Source organism: Chelon labrosus (assembly GCF_963514085.1).
Source record: "Chelon labrosus genome assembly, chromosome: 2".
Classification (NCBI taxonomy): Eukaryota; Metazoa; Chordata; class Actinopteri; order Mugiliformes; family Mugilidae; genus Chelon; species Chelon labrosus.
In genome coordinates, this window is record NC_140338.1 from 31,744,742 (window position 1) to 31,766,556 (window position 21,815).

At 42.0% G+C, this 21,815-nt stretch overlaps 1 protein-coding gene across 2 annotated transcripts in view; it reads right to left on the minus strand.

The window, feature by feature from the left end:
* pkn1a (protein kinase N1a) overlaps positions 1–21,815 on the minus strand; it is a 51,260-nt gene that overhangs the window by 12,200 nt on the left and 17,245 nt on the right. The window contains exons 1-6 of one of the 2 annotated variants that reach the window (XM_084555585.1): positions 8,051–8,242; positions 7,071–7,265; positions 5,871–5,976; positions 4,943–5,091; positions 4,350–4,470; positions 123–268 (exon numbers count right to left, since the gene is read on the minus strand). In XM_084555585.1, coding sequence (XP_084411711.1) covers positions 123–268; positions 4,350–4,470; positions 4,943–5,091; positions 5,871–5,976; positions 7,071–7,265; positions 8,051–8,092 — 759 coding nt within the window. In that variant the 5' untranslated portion in view covers positions 8,093–8,242. Of the gene's footprint in view, positions 1–122; positions 269–4,349; positions 4,471–4,942; positions 5,092–5,870; positions 5,977–7,070; positions 7,266–8,050; positions 8,243–21,815 lie in introns of those variants that run through there. The other variant, XM_084555586.1, reaches the window with a different exon arrangement.

Sequence of the window (21,815 nt, forward strand, 5' to 3'; positions counted from 1 at the left end):
TGTGTCAGTGTAATACCAGTGATACAGATGTTGTCCAACAAGTGTCTAAGTGTATGCTTTGAAGTGTGTGACAGGAAACTCTTTGCAGGATGTCTCTGTGTTGTTTGTGTTTCTGGACTAACCTCAGACAGAGCTTTCTTGTCTTGAACCTTGCCGGCCCCCAGGAGTCTGAGGACATTTTTGGCCCCCTCAGCAACAGCATGTTCCACCCTGTAGTGATGTCTCAGCTCTTCGATACGGAGCTCTACCCCACACAGGTCATGGTTTCCTATGTGGTGGGACAGACAAATAACAATAAAGCCCATCAGAGATGGTGATTTTACACAATCACTGCATGAATTGTGTGGCTAATCTGCCATAGGACTCAGGACCCAAGTTTCCCAGAAGAACATTACATCATAATGAGATCAATAATGTTATTCACTTCTCAGGTTGGTGGTTTTGATGTAGTGGCTAAATGGGTACTATTAAAAAGTAGTGTTTTGTTTTGAGTCTATAGTCAGGTGGATGTTGAAGCACTTGTTTGGCAGTGTTGTGTTTTAGGGAACTCCCCTAGGCATACTAAGTTAGGCTAATGCCTTAATGCGTGTCATGCATTACACAAGAGTCGGACAAAGAAAACATTAGCACAGCCTGGAGGGAGGTAAGCAGCGTCTAAGTGTTCACCCAGTAAGTAGCTCTTACCACATCTGTTACCAAATGGCCCCATGTCCCCTCTTTAAAAGCAAACAGAGCAGTTAAAAAGCCTTTCTTGTGTATGTAGATTTGTAAAAGTGCCTGATCATTACCTTAAGTTTGGCAGTCGACACTAATGCAAAAAGTATTTCTCTAACTTCGACTGACCTCTGGCTTTCTCTGTTGATAGTGATGCTAGAAAAATAACAATCTACTGTATAATAATCATTATATACTGTACATATTTACACTCTCCCCAGTAGACTGAGGGTCACTTCAAATTCCAAACACACACAGTTAATTATTTGACTCCTGAAATGAAAAGACTGGTAATGGAAGTCAGATTAAATCACAAAATGAAGTGTAATGCTCTCATGTCAAAAAGGAAAACATACTTAAAGAAGGGTAAGCCTCAGAGCAGACCCCACGAAGCACAATTACAGCCAAGCGGCTAGCTTAATGACACAGTGACAGGCTCTCACAGTGGGCAGCAAACACAATGGAGCATGCAGACATAGGATGAACAGCGAGGAAGTGTGAGATAAGGAAACTGACAATTGAATAAATAGCATTAAAAAAAATCCGCATTTGGCTTTCAAATGTCAGGTTAGTAAAGAGGAAGGACAGAAGGGCACAGAAGGAGCGGTCAAGAATCATTTTTATGACTTATGGGCTGTTCAAAACGCCGCATCAGACATGAGTATAAAGAAAGGAAAAGAGGGGGGCAGGGGTGGAGAGTGATGTGGCCGCTTTTATCTCCTAATAAGGTGTTCTGCCTGGAGCCCAGACCCCGCTAGATGACCCCTCCACCGGGTGTGGTGCCTGGAGACTGTCTGTGTACACTATACACAGTGTGTGTGTGTGTGTGCGTGTGTGTGTGGTTTAAAGAAGAGAGACAGAGCGGGAAAAAAAACACCATGTGGATCAAGAGGAGAGAGAATTTAAGGTTAACCATCAAAGGCAATCAGGCAGACAAAGTGTACAAGCAGACATATGAGCTTGAGCTTTCTCTGTAATTGTGTGAGAGAAGTGAAACTGAAATTTACACTCTGTTTATAGGTCTTGAGAACTTGTGTATATATGTAAACACGTCTGACAAACCGATCAGATATCACATGAGTCAGCATCAGCTGGGACTGAGAATAATAGTTTGAAGAGGAAAAAAAAAAATCAGAGGGCCACGTCAGGCCTTTTCTCATCCCTGTTAAAAGTGCTACTAGCACAACACACCTGAATAAACTAAATTGTCAGCGGCTGATGGTTTGTGGGTAATATACTGCTGGGGCAATTGGTCAGTAACATTAATAATATTATTATTACCTTGCAGCAGTAGAAAGAACATTCAGGTTTTCTACATGGAGGACACAGACGGTTAAAGTATGCCATTAAATGTCCCTTAAATATTCCTTCCGATCGGCCATTATCGTCTTTGCCTTAAAAGACTGACTTAACAGCCATAAGCTCCCTCAGTCTGACATGAGCAGAGAGGGATAGATAGCCCCAAAGGGAATACACCATCATTAAAATCTGTGTTTCACTTCTACTCCCTCCCTTCACCGTCTCTCTCTCTTTATTCTACCAGTTAATCCACCTCCTGTGACCGTCATCAACCCGCCCTTTTTCCCAGCAGAGGGGCCTTAATGGTCCACAGCACTCACTGCCTGTAACCCATTCACCTGCTACATATGATGTGCCAGAGAGAAGTGCACAGGTCTTAGCAATTATTGGATTGGAACTTTAAGTGCATGACCAGTGCATCACATACACCGATCAGACATAACATTATGACCACCTTCCTAATATTGTGTAGGTCTCCCTTGTGCCTCCAAAACAGTTGTGACTCATCAGAGAATGGACATGGGCCTTCTGAGGGTGTCCTGTGGTGTCTGGCAACACAATGTTAGTGGGGGCCTTTGGGTCCTATGGGTGTGGGGGGAGGGGCCTCTGTGGATGATCCCACAGATACTTGATCAGTTTGGGATCTAGTGAATTTGGAGGCCAGGTCAACACCTTGTGCTGTTCTTCATGTTTTTTTGTTTTTTTTTCAGTTGTTCCTAAAGCGTTTTGTGTGCGTCTGTGTCAGTTTTGTGTGTTTGTGTCAGGCTGCATCCTGCTGGGGATGGCTGCTGCCATCAAGGAGTGTCATTGCTGTGGGGTGGGGGTGCCTGGTCTAGTCTAGGTGGGTGCTACATGTCTAAATAACATCCACATGAATGCCAGGTCCAAATGTTTCCCAGCAGAACATTGAATTGTCACAAAATGGTCAATGTTATTTACTCCTGTCAGTGGTCAAAATGCTATGCCTGATCAGCGTATAAATTAATAATGTATGCAACCACCTGCTCAGACCACGTTTGCTGCTTTGCCTCCACACACAAAACCGCTACTGTGATTTGTGTGTCAAAGGGACTTTTCATCTGCTGCTTTGCTGAAGCTGCTTTGTTGAATTATTTTTGTTGTACATCTATGTGTGAATTTGATTGATTGTGGTAATGTGCCAGGTGGGCCATTTCAGAGGCTTCATTTTGCTCATGCCCGTATTTGGTCACCTCACCCACCCACCCACACATACAGACACAAATGGTCAAAGGAGTATAAAACCAAACTATCCTCTTCATCTTTTTCTTTGCCACAAGACGCGGGCAGAGTGATGTGAGAGCACTGAGCCAGCTCTTCATTGATCTGTTTGTGCTATTGTGTGTCTGCTGTCTAGACCTGCAGCTCAGGACAAAATGTAGGACAAACAGAGAAGAAGAAAGCAGGGCTGCACATCACATAAAGACAAACTGATGAAAAAGGCCCTGACAAATGACCCTGCCATGGCCGGCTGATTACTGTTATAAACCAAGAAGAGTCTAATTGCAATTAACGGCTTAGCTTGCTATTAACAAGTGAGCTAAAATGTTCTGGTCAGAAACATTTACGTACATATGTGACAACTTTGTTCATTATGTGCAGGATCAAGAATCTCTAACACTTAAATGTTACTGATAGTGAGGTTTGCATCGAATAAGCTAAATACTCTTATTGATTTATCTACAACAGACACATTTTCACTGTCTTTGGGTGCATAACAGCTTAGATTCCCTAAGTCTGAGTCACGCTTACATTTATGCTGCTATCACATTCTGTACGTCTTCATATTCTCGTCCTTCAAAATAACTCCTAACACCACTAGAGTTATTTCAGTCTGATCTGATGTGGGTATGAAAGGTGTTCGCCACTGCTGCCAGCGTGCGAGTCCACACCCCTCCACCCCCATGAGAAAAACCTGAGCCCCAAGTGGAAGCCCCCACGCTTACATAGTCAAATTCTGTGGGAAACACTGGTAACTTGCACCACTATCCACACAGATGAGTTGATGAGTCTGTTTAGTCAGCTAAACATACCCCTCTGACAGCTGGATGATGGAGCATGCATCACTAAGTGTATGAGGCTTGTGGTTTTGTGCAGGAATGTCACCACAGAAATGCAGTTTGTAAAATTGTCAGGATTTGTATATAATTTAATCAGTGAACATTTATTTACCAGTAATGAGTGTACTGGTGTTTTATTACACTGATGTAACTACCAATAGGGCAAATAGTTCTCTCTTCTATGGTTTCCTGTCAAATCTCTCTATTATACATTGAGAAAATGTTCACAAATAAGCTCAGACAGTACAGTACACTCACCCTGTGTGTCGTCATTGTGCTCGGTGGCCTGTACGGCCTTGCGGATCTGCATGCGGATGATGTCGATTTTGGTCTTACTGTCCTGCAGCATCTGCTGGGCAGTCTGCAGCATCTTCTTATCCTGAAAGTAACAGGAACAAAACAATAAGGAAATCTCCCCATGGCAAGCTAAAAGGCATATATCCCTTTACGATTGTGTTGTCTGAAAACAGATTTCTTGGCGTTTTTTCCTTTTATATGATCACCATAGCTCTCATATGATTTGAAATCTTGAAATGGTGAGTCAGTGAGGGAGGTTGAGGTATAAGAGCAAGGTCAAACAGCAAGGAGAAACAGCTGAATAGAAAAAGGGAAGGGGGGGTTAATTTACTCAAGTGAAGCGTCTGCTTCGGGAAGAGGTTTCTGCGTATCAGATTTTATACATATACATCTGAGTCAGCAAATGCCAAGGTTACGGATCATGAATGCACCCACAGCATATGTTATCAGCCTACTGGGGGAGGGGTGCAGAATGTGTATGGTTTGTCCTACAACATGTGACGCGTGTAGTCAATGTTATCTGACCTATACTTTGTCCCGTAGATGCCTCGTACCTTTGTGGATCCATTGGAGTAGATGGGGATCATATTCTCAACTCCCTGTTTGACTTTGAGCTCGATGTTGAGCTGCCTCTCCAGGGCTGCGATGCGTTCCTTGTGGGCTGACGTGCGACTCTCTGCCCCTGGAGACTGAGGACACTCATCTGTGGAGACAAGGAAATGTTGGGCATGATATAATAAGGAACAAGATGAGGGTTCACATGGTGTGCTCTGAAGTAAAAAATGCTCTTGAGGGAATTTCATGCAGCGTCTAATAATATTGTTGCAGTCTTGGATTTCAACAGCAGCTTCGACGGAAAATGGATCTGATGACTGTTTCGTGGTCATCTGTATAATTTGGTCATCTACTCATCATGAAACATTACTTATGTTTAATCATAAGTAATGTACTGCCTAGAAGTCTTAGGCCGCGTTTCAAAAGATCAAAATTAAATTAGAAGATGGTTGACATAAGTGTTAAAAATCCCTACTGAACGTACCTTCTTTTTAAGAGAAGTAAGAAATGTAAAACTGCTTTTGAGACCTTATTAAAAACTACAGAGACTATTGGACCTTCCACAGTACATTAACCAAGAGAAAAAACAATGGATGGTGTCTGATGCTATGAGTTCATACGAAATACAGTTTAAATGGAAAACCTTGACACATAAGAAGAAACACACCCCTGGAACATGATGAGCACTAGATTTCAAATGCTACACATCGGTTTGGTCATACTTTTAACTAAAAAGTTTAGGTTGTCTTTAATGTAATACAGTATACCACACTTCTATACAAGTCATTATGCCAGCTAAACCAGTGAATTAATGGCTGATGAATCAACAGATTTTATCACTGTTGCACAATACATTCATGCTCATCAAATAATAAATGACAGCGATATGTGGATGGCAGGAGTGACAGGTCTTCACTTCTCACATACCTTTATTCTCCTCACCTCCCTTCACCACAATGTGGGCGTCCAGTTCCTGCAGCTGAGCATGCAGGTTGTCGAGCCTGCGGTTCGACGACCGCAGCTGACTGTCCACCTGTAGGTAATGCACAGGCATTAAGCCTTCTGTATATATGTATACACACACATACATACATAGATACATACATACATACTATGGCTTAAATTATGGACCCAAGTATTTTGATAATTTGATTTAGTTCTAGTTGTGTCTGTTGGCTGGTTTAGCAACATCATTTCTGACATATTTCTGCACCACAAAGAACAACATTACACCCTTACATTATTTATAAGAGCTTATCGTGTAGGGGGGGAGGGGTGGGGGGGGGGGGGGGGGGGGGGTTGTAGGGGTCTGGAGTGTGTCCCAGATGGGTCCCAAGTCCAACACCTTCGCATGTAGAATCGATAAAGCCTGGACTTCTTCGTTGATCTATTGCTATGCATTTTTGCATTGTTCAAGGCTTATATTAAGTGCTACATTGCTAATGTTTTAAGAATATTTAATTCTTTTCTAATGACAATTGCAAGGGGCTGCATTCATGCATATGATACACTTAGGTCATTCAAAGTATCTTTAGTACAGGGGGAAGTAGCTAAACTGCAGTAGGAGCAAAATATAGCCAAAAAACTGAGTGCTAAGAAATGCAGTTCCATTGTCATTTTCAGTTCCTGCTGCTTAAACATGCTGACTTTTTCCAACAGTTATAGAAACTATGAAAAAGTTCTTGCTGTCTGAATATAACTGTGATGCTGGAGGTAAGACTCCTCATAATAAGGACATACTCAGCGTTCTCAGCGAGCAGACTGCAGAGTAAGTAACGGTAAAACACTGGTAACTTTAACATTTTAAATAGAGTCAGATCCCTTAGAAAGTCCCAACTTTCTGCAAAAACAAACAGGATAAGACGTTAACATACCGTCAGATCTATCACAGTTCCGGTGAACCAGTATGCGTCTGATTCACCAGCCACATTTCCAGACGGCCGTCATTACACTGGCTTCCTGTTGCTACTATCATTGCTCATTTGTTAATGAGGTTTTGCTTAAACAATACATTCTGAAATCCTCTATTCCGGGTAGAAATCCAGTTTTAAGATCCTCTTTCCTCAAATAATGAAAACATATGGCTGATTTGTCAAAGAGGGCGTAAGGGTAACTGTTAACTCCTACTTGCTGAGCGTTCCTTTTGTCAGTCGTCGCCCTGCGCAGGTTCTCAGCTCCCTCCTTGATCTTCAGCTCTTTGCGGATCTCTCTGCGAATCCTTTCACGCTGCTCGTCTAGAAGCTGTTGAACACTGGAGTCTGAGAAGTCCGAGTTCTGGTCCAAACCAAGCTGCTCCAGAACCGATAGCCCGCCTGGGTCGCTCTGGAGGGTTAGATTAAGAGGGAGGGAGGGAGGGAGGGAGGGAGCGGGAAAAACATGTTAGATAGTGTAGTTATAGAACAGAATATATATCAAGCCTAAATTTCCCCCTCAGCCTGTAAGAAGAGGTGTTGAGAGTGAGGAAAACAGAAGAGGAAGAGATGGTGAGCAAGATAAGATGGTAACGGGAGGAAAGACTGAGTGAGAAAATAGTGATGGGGGGTAGAGGAAAAGTTGGGCAAAAACAACAAGAGTGGAAAAGGAAGCAGTAGGATTGGAGAGGAGGTGCCGGAGGATCAATGAGGAATGGACAAATATCTTGTTCAGCTGGCGTGTGTAATACTTCAAAACAAATCTGTAGTGTCCAAACTGTTTACAAGGAGAACTTTGAGATGCTGTTTTCAGGACTGTCTGTCCACCAAATGTGTTACAACTCAGACTATACATAAGCATCAAAGTGAATTACGAATGTCCCATGACCTGTGCTGTCCATTGTCCTCATTCACTGTTTTCTCACGGTCCACTCCTTCTTTACAGTCTGAAAAATGCAGCAACTGTCTTAACTTACACGAAAAACATTGATAGAGACTTCAGCACTAGTATATTATTAGAATGTACTCACTCAACCTCTAGCAGACCTACAATTTATTACAATGTGACACTTGAAGACTCAACTAGCCACAGACATAGCCAGGAACACAAGCGAGAGACTGTCAGTCACTTGAAATCTCACTCAGACTCTATTACAGGAACAAACAAATCAAACAAAAGAGCCAGCGACACTTCACCTCGGAGCTGTCCTCATCTTCCTCATCACCATGCCAACACATAGTTCAGTCAGATCTGATGACCCAAAAAGCTAACAGAGGAGCAGAAATCTTCAGTTCGCGTCTGAGCTCGGTCAAACAGTTAATGCCACACAGAGAGCAAAATGGGCTGGGGGGAAAAAAAAACGATAAAAAGAGATAAAGAGAGAGAGAGTTAAGTGAGGGAGGAGGGGGAACGCCTCCGAAAGAGGATATCCGTCCCAACACCAAGCTGCTCAGGCCTTTCCTGTTTCCTCTGCGATTTTGCTGCTGTCAGTGGTGAGTGAGACGCAGAGGAAAATAAGAACAGAGACTCTTTATACGAGGAATACAATCGCCCTCTTGGAGGTTTTGTAAATCATTCCTGGATCTTTGGCATTAATCACATATGATGTCAAGTGTTCCTCGTCTGCATATGTTCAGCAATTAATCACATCTGTCTGGAGGTGAATTTGTGATAGGGGTTTTTTTTTTTTGCTCTCACTTGGGTCGGTGATATAATCTTGAGGGCGGAAATCAGGGAAGGATGCGTTTTCTAAGTATTGGATCAAAGCCAAAGAGGACACATTTCTGCTGCCTGCATGAGCTTTTATTTCCTCTCATCTACAGGCCCAGTGGGGGTTCCCCTTCTCCTATGGACACACCATACGGCTTCAAATAAAGCAGCAGTAGTAGGTGCAGTTAGCACTGTAATGCTATCCATAACATCATCTTTCCATCAGGAAATTAAACACGGTGTATATTCTGTGTTAATAAGTACAATATTTAAGATAGGACAGATTGTGTGATGTATAACTTGTGATTTAAAGCAGAACCATGTAAAACGTGCAAGCAGAGCAGAGTTTGACCACTGTGCTGTAGGATCTGTCTTTTTCTTTTACTCTTGCACTGAACTCATTTCATTTTACATTCTTAATCGTTTGTTGGCTTGTTACTGTGGGTTGTAATCATAACACTGATTTCACTGGATTCTTCTTGCTGTGATTTACACACCCCAGATTACCGTATTTTTAAAGTGACATGTCACAAAATTATGGGTGAAAAAATGAGGCATGTAGACTCACACGATGCGAACACACAGAAAGGAGAACAGAGGTTGAAAGCTAGCCGTTAGCTCTGTGCTGCAGTTACAACCAGCTACACACAGCTCATTAGCTGTCGCTGGGCTACTGTTAGCCATTAGCCAACAGAAAGCAGCCCAACACAAGAAAAAGATGAAGGAGTCATCTGTCGCATCCCTGAAGATGACCAAAGACAGGAAGTCAAACCTTTTCCTTACCCAATGCTAAGCAGTCTTTACAATGATTGAGATTGAATAACATTTGATTACACTAATGATCAAACTTCTGTATCTGTGGGAAAACTTGCTTTCAGAAGCAGAATACAAGCAGTAGTAGAGACAAACCAATAAAATATTTCTTCACAGTATGACAACCGACAGCTTTGGAAAATTGACCAGTGTTGCTGGAAACGATTTCATGTCACATCAGATAAACGTGAGAGGATCATGAGACTAATTATGGCTGTAATTTTGCAGTCTGTCTGCCTGTCCACATAAAACTGACTCATCTGTGTACACCTAGACAAGATTACATCCTGTAATCTGAAAAGTCCGACTAAGCCAACCAGGAATTCTGGGTATTTACGGTAATGAGCTTCCTATGACATATTAGCGCTTCACAATAACATGGGCAGTTGTCCCTTAGTAGCTGTGGCCAAACCTACAGTGACTAAAAAAGCATTTCATTAAACATTGCCGTTGAACCTGAAAACTCATAGGCGGTTTAGACTTCTGCGTCAATTGCGCAAGAGCTGTGACTGGTAGGCTTGGTAGTAGTGTATTTCCACTTTAGTATTTTTGGCTGTTTCATCATCTTCGCAATTTTCAAATTGATTGTTCTGGATTAATAAAGACTGAACACATCGGGGAAAGGTTAACTGAGGAGGTTAACCTTTCCTACAAACATTTGTGTGACATTTGTGTGACTCGTCTTCGGTGAAATTTCGGCGAAAGTTTCAGTTGCCATTGTTGATAGTGAAGCAGGAAGTGGAAATGTATAAACAAAAAGGAGCCCGACTGGCAAACCCCCCCCCCCCCCCCCCCCCCCCCCCCCAAAAAAAAACAGCGCAGACTAGCGTTTGGGTGGTGTTGTTACAGAGCGAGCCACACTGACGAGCGCACAAGTATAAATGGCTTGCACCGGTGTAGGCCATGTGTGTAAGTTACACCGTCTAAGTCTCGCAGTACCCTAAAAGAGCCTTTTCTGGTTCACCTCCCAGTGTTACTAACAATAACTATCAAGACTGTTTTAAGTAAAAAAAATAAAAAATCCAACTGTGAAGACGCTTCACTTTACCTATGTCTGGACCAAAAAGCTGCACATGAATGCACCACAAAGACTACAGCCAACAGTCAGCTGACGAATGTGTTGTGTGTCTGTGTAAAAGGAAATAACTCTTCATGCCAGCAGGTGGCAATAGCCTGTGTTTGAGGTTCAAATAAAAAGAACTGGTGGAGCTGCTATTCGGTGGGAGGCTGGGATCGAGGAAGAACAACAAACTGTCGTACAGAGCTGGCCTCTCCAGAATCAAGATGGTCAGTTTGTCTACAGTTTATTATTCTAGATGATGATCATGTAGTTGAGAAAGTATTTGTTTATTTGAATATTCAGATGAGTTCCAAAATGCCAAAAAGTTTGTGAGTGGGCTGCTTGGACTTGGTTATTTTGTTTACTTATCTCTCTTGTTTTTCTCTTTTCCTGTACTAGTTCTCTTCCATCATTGATTCAACATGTACTAATCTGAAAAGCCAGCATCAGGCGTCGGACTAGGGCCAATGGTGAGGAACACACTGAAAGAACTAGGGTCACAGACGCCTCTGAACAGCCGACCGTTGGATTAGTGTGTCACAGCCCTTAGAATACAGAGAATGTTGAGGATACTGAATAGTTACTGAGTAGTTCTGGACAAAATCATCTGTTCAATAAATATAATGAACTACATGTGTGTAAGGCACTATGTACAGTCAAATGCAGTCCAATACAACAGCTGGTAATGCTAAGGTGTTGATGCCACTATTGGAAATGGAATTAAATCAGTGGACGACATGTGTTTTAATTTGTTGCCTTGACATTCATAAATGCAGTCGATTATTAAAAGCACTGTTCAATATTCACTCTGCTGAAAAACCATTACTCTGCCCCCAGCACAAAAACATATAATTTAATCAGCATCTCTCCGACAGAGTCCGATCTAATCTAGATGCTATGCAGGACAGTTCACTGAAAGTATTCGAAATGATGACGCAAATAAGACATTTCCTGGGCGGCTGTTGCTTTTCTAACTAGAGACTGTGACCTTTCTTCAAGACCAGGAGAAATCTTACTTCATCCAAGATGTCACTTTACCGTGACACAGTTAATCCTCAGTGCCTCCTCCTCCTCCCTGTGTTAAGTGTGTGTACATGTGATCCACACCTACCACAGTAAAAAACACTGATGAAATGTTTGCCTACATTTTCAGCATCAGTCACTGGGAGGAACTGCTGTGGCTTAAAAGAGGCTGTAGTGTTTCAGTATTAGATCGTTGTGTTTTTGCAGAGCCTTGCTGCAGAGTGATTATCTCCAAGATGGTAAAGCGATTGTGTAACTGAAGTGGAAGGAGTTGTTTTTTTTTTTTTTTAAACGCGTCTTACTTCACATACCCTCCTCTTATCCACAGCTTTAAGCAGAGATGCCGATCAAAGTTACTCCTACGACAAATAAAGCTTGATTTAACGTTGTACATTAAAAACGTATGATACTGGTGTGCACCTCCTAAAAATGTAGCTACAGTAAATATCAGTATGTTATGGAGATACTGTAACATTATTTTCTTGAAGAAGCGCTTGATCTACATGGAGATTGAAAACTTGTGACTGAAACACAGGGCCTCAGCTGTTGTCACGTTTTCAGTAACATGAATCTAGCAGAGAAATTTCCACTGTTCATCGTGAACATGCTGTTAGTTTCGGAACTGCATTTACAATTCTTTTTATGGCTGTGCATTAAAGCCTGCACAAACTCCCTCAGAGGAATTGGCAGTTAATTCTTCAATCCTCAACAACTTCATCCATCATATTTATTAATAAGGTACTACTATTCTTAAATTTCCATTGGCAAGAGCTCTGTGTCGTCACATTACGCCTGTTTTCCACACTACACTAATTTGTGATCATTTATGTTACGGTTCATTGTTCAGTATTTTAGTTTATAGTCATAAAAAAAAAAAAAATGGATCACTCTGTCTCTAAAGTTATTTGTGTGAATCATTGCTGGAACATTTGGAGATACCACAGAAATAAAAAAAACAATAAACATTCAGTAGAATAGTCATTTTTCATCAGGCATGAATCAGCAGATATTTTTTTTTTTTAGTTGGAATAAATTAAAGACATCAGCTTGTGTTTAGGCTACTGAGAAAATTGGTTAATTTATTCATAACCAGCCCGCTTCAGATAAATGCATAATCATATCATCCTGTTTACATACATCTGTAATGGATGGCGTCAGAGGATCAGTGATTCAGCAAACACGTCGTCAGTATCCAGTCGTACAACAATGAGCTCTCAGTCCTTTCAGGATGTGCCATTTGTCCAGTTGGTGGTGATCATACCTCGTCACTTCCAACACAGCATGTGTTAAAGACATGCCAACAGCAACAGATGTTTACAGCGTGATCTAACACACATGTACGCAGCACAGAGAGGAAACAACCCACGAGTCATGGCAGTCATATGGACACTTTTTCAAGTAGCTGAGCTCAACAGTTGTCAAGCAGATACAGAACAACCAACTTCAATGTCTAGCTGTTCACCCCGTTTAACACTACAAAGATGGCGACAGCTAAGAGGAGAGGCATAAACGACTCATCTCGTGCAGCTTGTTAGTGAAGCTGATCAGGGAGGGACATTTAGCTGGGGCGTCCAGGGAAGTAATGAGGAGCTAATCCGATAGATAACGGCACCCAGCGAGGCTAATTCAATCAGACTGTGCGAGCAGCGTCGAGGAGCCTAGAGCTGGACAGAGAAGGACAAGACCAAGCGTGGTGCGTCCTCCACTGTGAGTACAATGCCTGGAGTTTTCCCGAGTGATAATGACCACTCGGTACAGAGACAGTGTCCACACAGAGGTCATGGACAGGCGAGACTGTGCAAGCGTGCATGACATGGACAAAAATAGGAGAGGAGAAACTCACTTTTAATGAATGCACATACAGACACACACATACACACACACACAAAACCCGTCTCAGTTTCCAGTGAAATGTGAGGACATGTCTCTCGGGGAGTGAGGCCACAGAGCTCAACTGTTATTGTAGAGGGTGTGCTCAGTGCACTCATATGGCTATGGGACACTCTAAAATCCACTATGGTGTAGGCAGGTGAACATGACATTAAGTGAAAATGCCATTTTAACAGTGACTTGACACTTGATCTTATACGAGAGAGGAAGGACAGACGAGCTCTGGCTGTGTTCAAAAGTACAACTAATAATAAAGGAGGAAGACAGAAGAGGAAGAAGATAGAACTGGTCCAGACCACATTTTATACAGAAACAAAAACTGAAAATTCAATGATATTTTTAATTTGCTTTCCATAATAAACTATACTAAATAAGAACTAAAAAAAAAAGAGAGAGATTAAATTTTTTTTTAGTAAAAGATGATGAGTAATTATGAGGAACACAAGAGTGCCATCTCATCTGATGATGATCCAAAATAGGTGGCTATTTTCATTTTCAACTGCATGTAAGTGCATTTTTTTTAGATGACCTGTGTATTGTCACATTGTTATTTCTAGTATTGAAACAGCCAAGAGGGGAAGTCCTGCACCAGTCATCCATGGCTGGAATCAATTATGTTATGTGTCCCAGCAACTTAGTGATCAGTTAATAGAATTTCAAAAATCCATTATTGACAGAAAATATTCTTTCTGTTTCACCACTCATCCAAGTGACTCCATCAGTTCTAAATGACTAGTGGGAAGTTTAGCATGATCATAAAGCCTGATGAAGCCTCTAATTATGCTATCCTAACTATTAAAAACTATTTATACAGTATATGGCACCTAGAATACTGTGGATATTGTACTTAATGACAAATAACGGCAGCCTGTTCATATTCAGCTAGCACTTATAAAGTTTAGCTAGTTCACGTTACATCTGGGGTTGTTTCTTCTCTTTAAAGTCTCTTTAAATAATTGTAAATCTGCAGAAGTGGCGGTAACTTAAATGAGATGCTTTCAGGAGCAATAGGAAAACGCAAGCGCAACGTTGTTTGAAACGTGCAAAAATATTTCTGATTTGTTGTGAGTCCATGACTGAGTAAATTAGACCCTGGCGGGCTGCCATAATGTATTGTATGGGAAAGCCTGAGATCCATTACTACAACCATGCCTATAGCTCCCTTTAGTGTAGTTCAAAACACACTATGAGAGAAGGAGGAGTCTGCAAAGCCTTTCTCTAATGGATTTACAGTAACTAGTATGTCATTTCCGCAGACATCTGCCACAAAGGCCAGTTTGCATTATTCTGCTGAAAAGACTAGCTGGCAGGAAACACCATTTCCTATTCTTGTCAAACTGACCGATGGCACAGTAGAGAGGCTAAGAAGTGGACAATAAGATGGAAATAAAAATCTAAGAAAACATTCATTCTTTCTTTGAAGGGAAAGGTGGAGCTGCATACTGTCCTTTACTGTATGTGTTGGGGAACTACAATGACCTCGGAAGAAAATTCATCAAAATAATCACAAACACATAATTTTTGAAAGTGCAGTCAAAGCACGTTGCCAGCAGCGGAGGTATGCCCATACAGAAATGCATCATTCATCAGAAAGGCGACCATCTGTAACAGAGATCTGGAAAACAAAACAAGCTGGTCATAGCACACTCTAGACAAACTCACTCTAGACAAAGACAGAGAGAGAAGTGGTTAGTGATGGGCTGAGAGAGAAAGAAAGATAGAAGAGGCAAACAAAGAAAGAGCAGCATGGGGCAGGAAGAGAGGGACAGACGAGAGAGGCAAGGGGCAGGAAGCAGTCACAACGGGGCCGAGAGCAGCAATGAATCAGCAACCAAACTGAAACTACGACATGAAGCAACTCTGTCAGTCAAGTGTTCAACAAAACCGCTCATGGACGAGTGGCACTGAGTCCGTTCTGTAATTATTTGTGTGTTTAAAGTTAGATTTTCTAGTCTCTCTTCAGTTGTACATACACTATATTACCAAAAGTATTCGCTCACCCATTCAAATGATCAGAATCAGGTGTTCTAATCACTTGGCCTGGCCCCAGGTGTATAAATTCAAGCACTCAGGCATGCAGACTGTGAAACAAGACATTTGTGAAAGAATGGGCCACTCTCAGGAGCTCAGTGAATTCCAGCGTGGAACTGTCATAGGATGCCACTTGTGCAACAAATCCAGTCGTGAAATTTCCTCGCTCCTAAATATTCCACAGTCAACTGTCAGCTCTATTATAACAAAATGGAAGCGTTTGGGAAAAACAGCAACTCAGCCACGAAGTGGTAGGCCACGTAAAGTGACGGAGAGGGGTCAGCGGATGCTGAAGCGCATAGTGCAAAGAGGTCGCCGACTTTCTGCACAGTCAATTGCTACAGAGCTACAAACTTCATGTGACCTTCAGATTAGCCCAAGTACAGTACGCAGAGAGCTTCATGGAATGGGTTTCCATGGCCGAGGAGCTGCAGCCAAGCCACACATCACCAAGTGCAATGCAAGGCGTCGGATGCAATGGTGTAAAGCACGCCGCCACTGGCCTCTAGAGCAGTGGAGACGCGTTCTCTGGAGTGATGAATCACGCTTTACCATCCGGCAATCTGATGGACGAGTCTGGGTTTGGAGGTTGCCAGGAGAACGGTACATTTCAGATTGCATTGTGCCAACTGTGAAATTTGGTGGAGGAGGAATTATGGTATGGGGTTGTTTTTCAGGAGCTGGGCTTGGCCCCTTAGTTCCAGTGAAAGGAACATTGAATGCTTCAGGATACCAAAACATTTTGGACAATTCCATGCTCCCAACCTTGTGGGAACAGTTTGGAGCGGGCCCCTTCCTCTTCCAACATGACTGTGCACCAGTGCACAAAGCAAGGTCCATAAAGACGTGGATGACAGAGTCTGGTGTGGATGAACTTGACTGGCCTGCACAGAGTCCTGACCTGAACCCGATAGAACACCTTTGGGATGAATTAGAGCGGAGACTGAGAGCCAGGCCTTCTCGACCAACATCAGTGTGTGACCTCACCAATGCGCTTTTGGAAGAATGGTCAAAAATTCCTATAAACACTCTCCTCAACCTTGTGGACAGTCTTCCCAGAAGAGTTGAAGCTGTAATAGCTGCAAAAGGTGGACCGACATCATATTGAATTCTATGAGTTAGGAATGGGATGGCACTTCAGTTCATAGAATGAGTAAAGGCAGGTGAGCGAATACTTTTGGTAATATAGTGTACATCTCAGTGATTTATTAACGCTTCTTACATACAGCAGCAAGTTTGCCTAGTTAGTTACGTCTAGAGTCTTTTCCTCCGGGTTTTGATGGACTCTTTAAATAAATTTAAAGCTCCATGGTCTAAAATCAACAGTACAAACATCTGGTTTTAAAAATTGACGGTAACGTAATTTTTTATGAATGAACAACACAAACAGCTTCACGTGAGTTGTCTGCGCTGTTTTCTCCATCAGGTTAAATTGATACAGAGCAGGTGAGCGACCGTGTGTGGAGGGTCTGAGGGGAGGAGGCTTTGGGGAAAGGAGGGAGGGAGAGCTGCAATCAGTCACTTTTTTTGCTATTCAATAATCTCCTGACTATTTTCCTGATGAATCATTTGATAATTTTTTTGGGAATGTTGGAAAAATAGTGAAATGGCTCATTATAACTTCCCAATATATCACTTCCTGATATACATTTAGATAAAAAAATGACTTCTATATGAAAGAGAAAAGCATCAAATCTTCACATCTGAGAAGTTGGAACCATCAAAATATTCTGCTTTCTGCCTTGGAAGTGACTGACATGATTAATTATTTCAACAAAAGGAGGAGTGTAAATAAAAAAAGAAGTGGAAGAGATGACAATAGGAAAAGACAATGGCTATAATGGGGAGTGGGTGACCTGACCCACCTCCATAAATTCACAAGGATACTCGTGAGAACTAGGACAGCGTTTGTCCTTTAATCCCTGCGGTCATGTTGATGACCTCCAGGCCTTACTACTTTCCCTGCATCCTCTTCTTCTCTCCATCCTCACCCTCTACTCCTCTTGTCCTTCTATTTATTCCACAAACTTCTTCATTGGCTCTAAATCACGTGTATATTTTTGGACCTCAACCTTTAGCGTCATCACCTCTACTCTAGAGAGGAAATTCATGTAGCCTTTAAAGTGGAAAATGCTGAATTGAAGAAGGACGCTCGATTTGTCATTTTCATGGCATGCTCTTCTTGGCTCAACCTGATCATCTGTAAGTATGATCATCTCCTACAGACCTTTTCAGTTTGGCAGTTGTGGAGGAAGCTGTGCTGACTGTGCTTACCTGCACTAACATGCAGCAACACACAATAAATGAGTTGACTTTGAAAACAACAGGTGCTGATGATTTAGTATTTAGTACACTGTATAGAAATACTTCTTCTTAGTATTTGGCACAGTGTCCAATCTGTTGCACCCTCATGTTTACTCATTTCTTCCATTCCACCTTGCTCTTTTCACCAGCTTGCCAAAAACCTCTTGGCTATGGCTCTAAAACAGTCCAACTATGCGTAAACCAGGTACAGAGTGCAGCTCTACTGATGAGATGGAGCATAAGAGAAAACTGAAAAAGAATCCTCCGTTACTTCAGAAATCAGATGATGCATAAAATTCCCAAGGGCAGAAAATTGGGAGGCTCCACTTCTGTGAGTAAGCTGCTATTATGCCATTCAAAGCTTTGGGTGGAGAATTTGATTCTCACCTGGATTATTGCTCACACGCTGCAGCACACACAAACAAAATAGATGACATGTCACGTGTCCAACTTCAGATTCAAAACATTCAAAACTAAATATACATCAGATTTTCTAAGCACCAGCATGTGCCACATGCTAAAGTTTGCAGAGGGGTTTGTGTTTGTAGTAGTCACCATCCTAGGATGGGCCATCCTATCTTGTGTCAAGTAACGAGAGAAATTCTGCAGAGTTCTAGGAACAATTTCAGAATCTGTGCTCTCCCTGGGATAGGCTCCAATCCTGTTAACTTACTATTACTCAATTACTAACTCAATTACTAATTCACTTAATTACTAACTAATACTCGGTTCTGAATCATGAACGTAGGATGACATGGTAAAGTTATTGCATTTTTCTTTTGATTTTAATTCTTTTCACACAAAAAAAATCGAAGAAACCTGCATATGCACTAAAAGTGACTTGAGAATGTTTTCTTGCTAGATCTGAGGTAAGAGTGAGAAAGCAAATAACACAAATATGTAATAATATATGCAATATAAGTAAAAAGTGTTTGCCAAAAGGCATGTGGGAGACTTAGATCAGCTGGAAGAAGGTTCTTTAGTCTGATGAAACCAAAATGCTTTTTGACCTTCAGCCTGGAAACTATGTTTAGCAGACACAAAACACTGCACATCACCACAAACACACAATCCCACAGTGAAGCATGGTGGTGACAGCATTGTGCTATGGAGAGTTTCTTAGCTGCAGGCCCTGGAAGGCTTGTAGATGTAGAGGGTAAAAAGGGAATGCAGCTAAATATAGAAAACTCCTGGAGGACAATCAGATTCAGTCAAGAGATGTCCATCTGACCTGAAGCATACAGCGAAGTTTACAGAGGTGTGGTGGAAAGACAACAAGGTGAATGTTACAGTACAATACGCTACGTCATAATACTTTATGCCAGTACTTTGTAATAGACTTTGATGCTCTAAAACCAAACAATTTATTGGAAGGCGTCACTACGGGCTTTGGGACACTGTTTAACAAAACTGAATAATATTTTATTACAGCCCTACACAAAACCGACCTCACCAGTAAGAGAAGCAACAGATCAAATGGCCGAAAGCCAGGGAGCTACAAATGTTTGGAGAGGAAGATTAGAGATGAATCAATTATGAAATGTCTTTGGTAAACAGAAGTGGAAATTAAATGACAAACATCTCCAGGTGGGAATGTAAACACAGTCAGGAAGAAGTGGCTGCAGAACCACTGAACCCTTCTTCGTGTAAGAGAAAGGAAGAGCAAAAAGGACCTAAAGGAGGGGAGCAAACAGCTTCTCTACACTCTTATCTCCTGAGAGTAAGCACACAGAGGCTGGCATTCACACCAGCCGCATTAATCTCTCTCATCAGCGGGGGGGGGGGGGGGCTTTCAGCGCAGCAGGCTGCCCGTCAATCACTATCTCTTCCAGACATACTTAGTGAGCAGACCAGACACCTATCAATCACCGTCCAATCCCTGCTGAGTCAGTGAGGACGCTTGGCAACTGTCAATCATCCTCTGGCTACAACAGAAAAAAGGCCACCACGCAGTGAGAGGAGCATACAAGACAACTGATTTGATTCCAACTTAACCTTTGTGACAGTGACAGTACACAAAGAATCCATGAGGGAAAGTAAACACATGTCATCTTTAAGAGGAACAGTAGGCCTTACAAGACGGCTACAAGACTGACTGAGCTTAAAGTCTCCTGATGCTCATAAAATCAGTTCTGAACACAGACATGCCTCGATCAGTCTGAGGACAGGACAAAGAAAAGACAAGCAACCATTAATTCCTGTCAACCTTCCAATATTGTGGTAGAAAAATAAAGCAGGCCACATTTACAAGTAACACCTATTAGCAATTATTTAAAATCAACTATATACAGCAGAGCAAACCCACACAGTCACGAGAGAATGTCTAATGGGCCTGAATAATTACCTGTGTACCCCACACAGGTAATTATTCAGGCCCACATGCCATGGACGTGAAGAACATTTAAATGACCACTATGTCGTGGGAGCAACATGGTGGTGGAGGTACAACCTTTACATGAGTCAGCACTGTAAAAGTAAAAACAGTGCGTTCTTTGATAATTTCTCCAGAATGATCCTGATCAGCTGGTCTACAGTTTATTCATTCTAGATGATCGTGTCATTGAGAAAGTATTTGCATGTTCAGATTGCATGTTGGTTATAGAACAACTACATCCTTCTGTATGTGCTCTTTGAACATCACTGTTTGCTTACTTTTAGCATTTCTGTTTCTCTTCTCATGCACTACTTTGCTACGGTAATGAGTCAAACTAATCTCTCTCATCGACATTTTCTGTCGCCGAAGGTACGACTAATGCCAATGGTGCAGGATACACCGCCAAAACTATTGTCAGTTTGGTCTGCTACGGCCTCAGTGGAGCTACTCAAGCACAGGACAAGCAGCTTAGTTTATATTACACCTCTAAAGATGTGTGAAAATGTAATGAAGTGACAGATTACTCAGAGGAGACTTCATATGAACACGGAGGCATCTGCACAGACACTGGTGCGGTGCTGTTAGGAGCATCAGGGTTAAAAAAGAGAACAACCTTCCTCCAGTAACACTTCAAAGTTACGCAAAGTTGCCTATGTTCATGTTTAATAACAAGACTTTAGACAAAAAAAAAAGGCAACTGGACTTGTAAACACTTTTTGGACATACCATGACCTGGATGACTGAAATCTTCACAGACATAAATTACAGGAAGAAAGACAACACACTGGCCAAGACCGAAATGTGTTTCTATTCATAGATCAGGAAGCCAAACTACCACGTCCTTCCAGCAATGAATCAGCCAGCGTACAGAGCTGATGCAGGCCAAGCGCATGCAGATTAAGAGATGTCTTAGCAAGATAGTATCTTTCAGTGACTGAACAACAAATGACAAAATGTTTTGCACGTGTTGATGATAACGATAACCGTTCATCACAACTACACAGAAGATAATCCGCACTTTTGTCAGTCAACATGAACTGTGTGAGTGTTTCTATTGTAATGTGTGTGTGACAGAGGACCTAGCTGAGATGTCTGGGTAATTACTCTGACAAGTCTCGGATATCTGCCCAGATGAACTTCAGGGAAAGAAGGCCATGCAGAGCAGCACTCATATCTCTGGATTCTTGTGCGTGAGCATGTTAACTCTAAAGTGAAGGGATAGAAATGGGTCTGCATAGCTGACTTGTTACAATGCCCTGATCTGATGTCACTTGAATTTTGTCACACAGCAGAAAAAAAAAACACAAAAAAAAAAAAAAAAAAAAGAGGACACGGGCCGTTCTTAGATCTGTTCACCAAAGACATGAGAGCAAAGGTTGGATGCAAACTTCCACCTGAAGTCAAAACAATGTCTGCTTTGCTCTGTTTATGAGCGCACGAGAGGAAATGTGTTCACAAAACTGTGTGTGAGTCAAAGAAAACATCTGGAGGCATTCCTGAGACGCCTGAGTGGTGACAACAGCCAACCTGGCAGGCAAGAAGGGGAGGAGAAACGGAACGATAGAGGAGGGAGAGGAGGGAGAGGCAGCAGTAAAGCGATAAAATCACTGGGCTATAACTTGTTACACCACACTCCTTACAGTACGTCTCCATCTAATCAGGCTCTACTGATTTTTATTATGATAAAAACCACATGGACTAGAATGATCCCTTCTTAAAACAAGAGTGCTGCAGGCTGAAAACAAGTCTTCAAAGA